A 7390-nucleotide genomic window follows, 5' to 3' on the forward strand; every position below is an offset into this window, starting at 1 on the left:
GAGTAGAGATCAGAATCAGGGGTTTTTATTGTCCCTCTGGTTTCAAACCAGGACAGTGTGCCTGGTCATCTTCTGTCAGCTATCCTGATATCACCCTCTCAGTTCAGGGCCAGAGAATGAAGGCAAGAATGAGAGAGGCTGCAGATGTCAGAAAGATTGAGGGAAAGGGCTAGCCAGCCAGAGAAAGTCTTGGTGACCCCTCCCCCCTTTCTCCAGAACAGTAGGGAATGGCAAGACTTCTGAGGTACTGTGTCAGATCTTACTATGTATGAACAATTCCCACCTCTTCTTCACCCAAGAATCTTTTATGTTGCTCTTTGTTGGTCTTATGTGGTTTCTATTGGGTTCCACACCAGAGGTAGTACCATCCAATTGGAAAGAATCTACACATTGAGCTCCAAATACCAGAAGATTTACCAGCACTGGGATGCAGGAGAAGAGAGTGTCTGTGTGTCTTAGGTCAGAAGCGGGAGTCCTGTAGGGAAGGAGAGGAGTAAGCCACCTTCTATGGAGCTCCTCTGTCTCTCTATCCTCTATCAGGAGCCACCACTGCCGACTCTGCCTCTGCTTAGGGAGTTTTGGGGACCACGCAGCCCTAGTCACACTGCTGAAAGTAGAAGTCTGTGATGGGAGCATCGCAGGTGGGGTCCTCAGGGATCTGAGTGAGGCTGACAGGCTGGTCAGCTTCCGGGGAGGTGCAGAGGAACCAGCCTGGGTAGGCAGCTGATTCGAAGCTGGAGGTAAGACCCATATCCCGCCGGTAGAAGGTGAAGCTCTTTGATTCCTTGGCCCCGAGGTAGAGCTCCATAATGTTCACTGGCTGGAGAAAAGGAGCATGAGGATGAGACACAGGAGCGGGCAAACGGGAGGGCTAAGCTGGGCAAGGGAAAGGTCCTTAGAGAGGAGACAGTGTTAGATCAGCATTGCCTTCACCAGCATCCAAAGGTACTCAGATTGTGTGGCAGTCCCGGTGCTCTCTGCCTCTCCTAGCTCAGGCCCAGAATACAAAGATGCTGCAGTAGGACTCACCTCAAGTTTCAGAATTGGCCCTTTCTCTGTCCCACAAGATAGGCACTGGCTTCCTCCTTGAACGCCCAGGATGACAGGGGACAGACTGGCATCCAGTGCCCGATTTGGGACAACGCTGATCTCCTCACCTAGAGGGAAAAGGCAAGATGTGAGAGCTTAGGTCTCCTTCTGTCCACTCTCTCTGAGTAGGGGCTTAAGAGGAGTAGAACCAGAGTGAGGCATCCTGCTTTCCAACACATGGATAAGACTAATCTGCCACCTGGCCCAGACAAGAAACCAAAGCATAGGAACACAGGTACAATCTCCCATTCAATCTCTCTTTTCTAAAGCCAAACTTTGAGAAATTCTCTAAATTCTACCCCTCCTACTACTCTCTTGGTCCCAGGTCTCTTTTCTGCACCTTGTCTTGTCCTGTTAGAGTTATATATATAAAACTCCTTTGAACAGAAAATGATTTCACTCTTCACTGTATAGCACCCATCACACCATATACATACTATACACATATGTACATAGATACAATTACACATATGTATGTTCCCCTAAACATATTACACATAATCAAAATATGTACACATAATACAATGCTTATGTGCATATTGTATGCACACATATACACACATATTTATATACATGAGCTTATGCATGCATTCATATATATGAACTCTCATGTAGTGTTCTCATAGACACCTATGTACACAAAATGCAACAAAAGGATATATATAGCTTTCATACTTCATAAGGATGCCCAAGTACACATGTATACACTGTTGTACAAAGGCCTGCCAAAGTCTGAGGGCACCATAAGTAAGCAGGAGGTCAGAGGGTGGCAGTTACTGTCCAGATCTCACCACTGTGGGATCCCTAGAGAGCAGGGTGGAAGAGCAGAGCCAACTTACTTGGGAATGAAGATCTACTTTAGTCTTCTGCCCAGCACTGGCTTCTGTGGTGGCAGAATATTCTAAAGCCTATGATAGGACCAGGTCATTTGTCCCAGAAAATATTCCACTTCTACACAGAGACTGCACTGGGGTCTACACTTTGTTTAAAGCCTGTTTTGTGACTCCCTATCTGACTTGGTGGTTCTGTGGTCTGCAGACCTGCCACTGGTTTACAGAACAATTTGAGATGCTAAGCACATACCCCTAGAGAGTGCAGAGACATAGGACTCATAGATACCAACCTTTAATGACCTTCTCTGCGTGCAGTCCTCCAGCCAGCAGCTGGTTATTGTGCAGATACAGTACCTTCAAGGCTGAATCCTTCATTCTGAAACACCAGGAAGGAATAAGACTCCATAAAGGATAGGGACGGCATCCTACCTTGCCTTGGCTCCAGAAGGATGCCCAAAAACTCAGGTGTGTTGTCTCCCTGTATTTCTACTGTTACAGACACAGTCATGCAACTTTGGGTCCTCGCACTGTAAGATTACGGATCCTCCCTACTTCCTTCCATCTGGGTCCGAGGTCTGTCCTTTCCCCATATTTCCCCAAAATCTTTTACATCCTCTCTGCTCTGTTGGTGGTCTATGAGTTGGAGCCTTAGGCTCTTCAACGTCAGAATACCTCTTCTTCAACCTTCATTGAGTCCCCTGAATCACAGGCTTCTTACCTGTCTTGATGACCTGAAAGCTGTTTGGACATGTTTAACTCCTGTGAGGTCTCTGTGAGCAGAAGAGGGTATTACCTGCGCTAATTCTGACCAGGAAGGTTTGGAGATGAGCTGGAACAAACAAAATTCTTGCTTGCTCTGAGTGTGACTCTCTTCATTTCTAAACCATGACAGTGGGTTAAATAACACCCAGGCCTCTTCCTAATTAAAATCTGATGCTCAGCTTTTTTTGTTTTTGTTTTGTTTTGTTTTTGTCTTTGTTTTGTTTTTGAGACAGGATCTTATTGTGTAGTCCCGACTGGCCTGAAATTCTTTATGTAGACTAGGCTGGCCTTACACTCATAGTTCCACCTACTCTACCTCTCACTTCTAATCAGACTGAACACTTCAAAGCCTATTTGCATCCATTTGGCCATATATTCTATCATGAGGACTTTCTTTAAAGTTTTATTTTTCAAAGTTACTTCTCAGCTGATTTTCTGAGATTGTTAAGATGAAATTTTCATTCTGCAATAGAATACTGCAGTATAAAACTGTCTTGATGTCTAGCCAAACATTTTTTTTTGCATCTGTATGTGTGTGTGGTGTGCATATGTGTCTTCATGCTCATGTATGTGTTGGTGTATGTGTATGCATGCCCATAAGTTTGAGCCTGTACATGTAGACCACAACTCCACCTTGGATGTCTTTCTTAACCCTGAACCACTATATTTACTGAGGCAGGGACTCTTGTTGAACTTGGAGCTTGCCAATTTGACTAGTCTAGTCAGTTTGCCCCAGGGATCTCCTGTCTCTCCATCTAGGTGCTGAGATTAGAGGCTGGCTTCAGACACCCACCAGGCTTTTATGTGGACTCTGAGGATATGAATTCTAAGGTTACGTTTTCCCAACACGAACTTCTTTCATCTTCCGTGGAGCCATCTTCCCAGCCAAACATGATGAGGAGTTATCTTTTCATACCCTCACTCACTTACTCACTCACTCAGAGAACACTAATGTACAAACCATTTCATGGGGCTGAACTTCAGAGGACACACTTCAGGAAACTCTCCAACATGTTGGTAGCATAAGAATTGGTTCTGGGACCCCTGCAGATACTAAAACCCACAGGTGCTAAGGCCATTAGATAGAATGGCTGTAGTATTCACCTCTAACTGATATACATCCTCCTGAATACTTTTAACTTTAAGATATTATATTACTGTAATATCTAATTCCATTCAAATACTATATAAATAGTTATGTTGTTATTTAAGGGAGGTCTGCATATGCTCAGCGCATATGTAATTTTTTCCTAATATTTTCAATTCAGTTTGTTGAAAATGTGATTATAGAGACCACAGATACAGAGGGCTGACAAGCTATAAACTGAGTCCAGTGAGAGTAAGAAGCATTGCCATCTGCTGCTGTAAAATCCGTGGTAACATTCTGAGCTCAGTGCATACCAGGGAGGGACTGTGATTTCCATCCCCAGCAAGGACCATGGAGGAATTAGTACAGTGGCTGGGCTGATGGCAATTTATCGTCATGAGAGGCAAGAGTGGAGCTCTCTAAGGGACACCCCATTCCACTCACCAACAATGACAGGATGCAGCTCTAGACTGTCTAGTTTCTTGTCCCATCCCTCATTTCACACACTTAGAATCAGGAACCTGTGAGGATCCTGCTCAGTTCTTCCCATGTCTGAACCAGAGCTCCAAGGACAGTATTGGTCCCATCTTCCCAGCCATCTGTGATAGCCCAGATGAGAGCACAGCCCTTCTTTTCTATCTGAAACTCACTTTTCTGAGGACACCACCAAATCAGATGACCAAATACTCACCGGAAGCATAGTGCCCCACTCAGAACCATCATGAGCTCCACAGTATGTAGACCCTATTTTGAAATAAACAGCAGGAAATTTTAGGCAAAGACAAGGCTGGAAAATTTGAGACCTAAGTAGAAAGCAGGCTCCAGAGCCTGTCAGTATGTGAATAGCCTGTGTGAAGCAGGCGATTCTGGATCTGGAAGTCAGGAAAGAGCCCACAAAGCATCCATCATATCTCCCCTTTTCTCCAGGTAGGAGCCTGTGGTTGTCTGCTTGCTCCTCCAAAATGCCATGGTCCTTTAAGTACATGAAATACACTAATGATCCAGGGAGGAGCCTGAAACTCACTAGGGAGGAGCAGGCTTTCCCAGAATGGTTTTACAGCATCCCAAACTTTCAAAAGCATCTACTGTTGCTCTCACCTTCTCTCTCAATGAAGGAAGCTTCCACAGTCAGCCTCCTTCTAAGGATTTGAAAGGACTGCCTCTGGCCTTCCCAGCTCTTCAGGCACGCTCAGCTGCTTAAGGAAGTAGATCTGGAAAGCCAGAGCAACCTTGTTTCTTCTCTCCCTTTCTCCTTTCCTTCCTTCAGTCCCTTCTTCCTGCCTTTGCCAGACCTGCGGAGCCGTTGGAGGTGGAGATTTGCTTAGGAATGTTTAGGCAACAGTTGTAGAAAAACCAGAAAATCCAGACAAGCAATAAAGAAAAATATGCATGCTTACCTGCCTTTGGGTGCATTTAAAAAAACAACACAACATTGTCAACACCTTTTCCTTCGAACACATTTAACCACAGGCAGCTTTCTGTACAGCACCACCACAGAAACTGTGTGTTTTCACTCCCCCATATTCATGCAGGAACTTAGCAGAATCTTTTCCTATACCAAACATGATAATGACATTGTAAATGTGCATAGCTCTATAGTCTTCTATAGAGTATAATCACAGCATCATTCACGTTTACTCATCTACTTATCCTTGTATTGGTCCTGTTTGAAGCTGGGCTTGTTTGCTTGCTTGCTTTTGCTATATAACATTATGTGTGACAAACTGCTACAATTCTATACTTTGCCTGTCTTAAATAATTGGTTAGTAAAACAATATGTAATTATATAAAATAATTAATATGTTTTTTAATACCTCTACAAATTAACAGAATTAAACATAAGCATCAGTGCATAACAAAAATGTTCAAGTTTTGAATCCTCCTGCAAACTATTGATTATTACTGTGGCAAATGTCTTTCAGGAAAGTAAATTGAATGTAGAAGCTGTGTTATGCAAAATTTGCAGATGGACTATTAGTTTTCTATTATAGTAGAAACAACACTATAATATTTGCAAAAAGAAACAACAACAAAAAAACAAAAACAAAACAGAACAGAGTTTTAGGAAGAAGCAGCCTGTAGGCAAAGTAGAGTTTTAAGCAAGATTGTTCTTATCTGTCAGAGAAGAAAATATTGTTTCATTAAAATAGCCAGATAACTAGGACACCTGCTGTGAGCTAGTGTCTTCTATACATGACAGCAATGCTGTACTAAAAAAAACCTCAATGATGTGGTTGCTTAAGCAAGACATACATAGTAACTTCACCAGTTGCCATGCCATTGTAGATAAGGAAATTCACAAGGTCATACTGCTGAGAAATGAAGAATTCTCTAGGGATAAATTCCCTAATAAGTTACCCAGTCTGAAATGGTCAGCTCAAACAACAACACAAAAAACAACACAAAAATGGACTAAGTATCGTGTGTGTATGTGTGTACTAGAGCATGTGCTCACGTGTGTGAAACAATAAACCTTATAGAAGAAATGGTCATGATTCTGAAAGAGAACAGAAGGTATCTAGGAGTAGTTATAGGAGGAGCAGGACTAGACATGATGTAAATACAGTACTTACGTATGAAATTCTCAAACATATAAAGTTAAATTTTTTCCTGGGCAAAATATCATCTGCCCAGGCCACCTTCCCTGACCCTTGCATTGTGTGAATTGTGTCCAAGTGTCTAGTGAACAGTGCCATCAGGCCAAAATATTGCTATCTCTACCTTTTTCCTGAGACCGAATGATGTCTCTCTGTGTGGATGGCCTGCAGGGATGTGACAAGTTTGCTGGGATGTGCAAGCAGAGATGTTTCTTCCAGCATTGTTGCTGTGAATTGAGCTGTGAAATGTAAAGACCCATACAAGCATGAACAAATGAAAGGATGCACACAACCGTCGTTAACAAAGTCTTCACACACAAGATGAAAGTGATGTCAGTATGGGGTTCAGATCTCTTCTGGCACAACGACTTCACTAACAATTAGATAGCTCCAGAACATATCCCTTGGTCTGAGTGGCTGATTAATATGCATTAGGTCCCAATAAAAGCCCATGGTTCTTCATTGAAACTCATGCTGGTGTTCATCTCTACACTATTCACAATATCCAAACTATAGAATCAGCCTAGATTCTCATCAGTGAGTGAGTAGATGAAGAAAATGTGGTGTACACATCCTATGGAGTCTTATTCTGCCATAAACAATAATAAAATTGTGTTACTTTAGGAAAAGTGGAACTGGGGTTCTTCATGTTAAATGTAATAAGCTAATCTCATAAAGACAAGTAATGCATAATTTCTCTCACTTGTGATATCTAGCTAGAACAAAAGAACAAGAATGATTAAGGGAATAATTATTAAGGATATGGAAGCAGAAAAGAGGGAGAAGAGATCATAAGGAGTCATAGAAGGGATTATTATGATTAAAGCATATTATATGCATGTATGGAAATGCCATGATAGAACCCATTACTTTACATACTTAACAAACATACATGAAGAGCAAACTTATGCTGAAATTTAATCTTCATTGTGATATTAAGAAGTAGAGATAGTTGAGACCTTTGCAAATTTATTGATTCCTGAGGGCAGAGGAATGAGTTAATCTAGTTAGGATTATCAAGC

The 7390-nt window shown here is 42.3% G+C and overlaps 1 protein-coding gene across 1 annotated transcript; it reads right to left on the reverse strand.

Annotated features, from left to right (window-relative positions):
* Positions 1–315: 315 nt before the first annotated feature.
* On the reverse strand, positions 316–4756 carry Il36rn (interleukin 36 receptor antagonist). The gene is made up of 5 exons (XM_021156387.2): positions 4619–4756; positions 4463–4515; positions 2213–2298; positions 1030–1157; positions 316–820 (listed from the first exon to the last, which is right to left on the reverse strand). Exons 1-5 carry the CDS (start codon positions 4754–4756, stop codon positions 596–598), a joined length of 630 nt encoding a protein of 209 aa, XP_021012046.2. The 3' UTR covers positions 316–595.
* Between the last annotated feature and the right edge of the window lie 2634 nt (positions 4757–7390).

Source organism: Mus caroli, unplaced genomic scaffold, assembly GCF_978045245.1.
Source record: "Mus caroli unplaced genomic scaffold, Mus_caroli_1 scaffold_2, whole genome shotgun sequence".
NCBI lineage: Eukaryota > Metazoa > Chordata > Mammalia > Rodentia > Muridae > Mus > Mus caroli.

Excerpts from the sequence above, each read along its gene's own strand:
- Il36rn (XM_021156387.2), bottom strand. The coding sequence starts at position 4,756 with ATGTACTTAAAGGACCATGGCATTTTGGAGGAGCAAGCAGACAACCAC. Across the intron at positions 4,516-4,618 it reads GAATCGCCTGCTTCACACAG|GGTCTACATACTGTGGAGCT; the intron begins GCTATTCACATA and ends ATTTCAAAATAG. Across the intron at positions 821-1,029 it reads GGCCAATTCTGAAACTTGAG|CCAGTGAACATTATGGAGCT; the intron begins GTGAGTCCTACT and ends CCTTTTCTCCAG.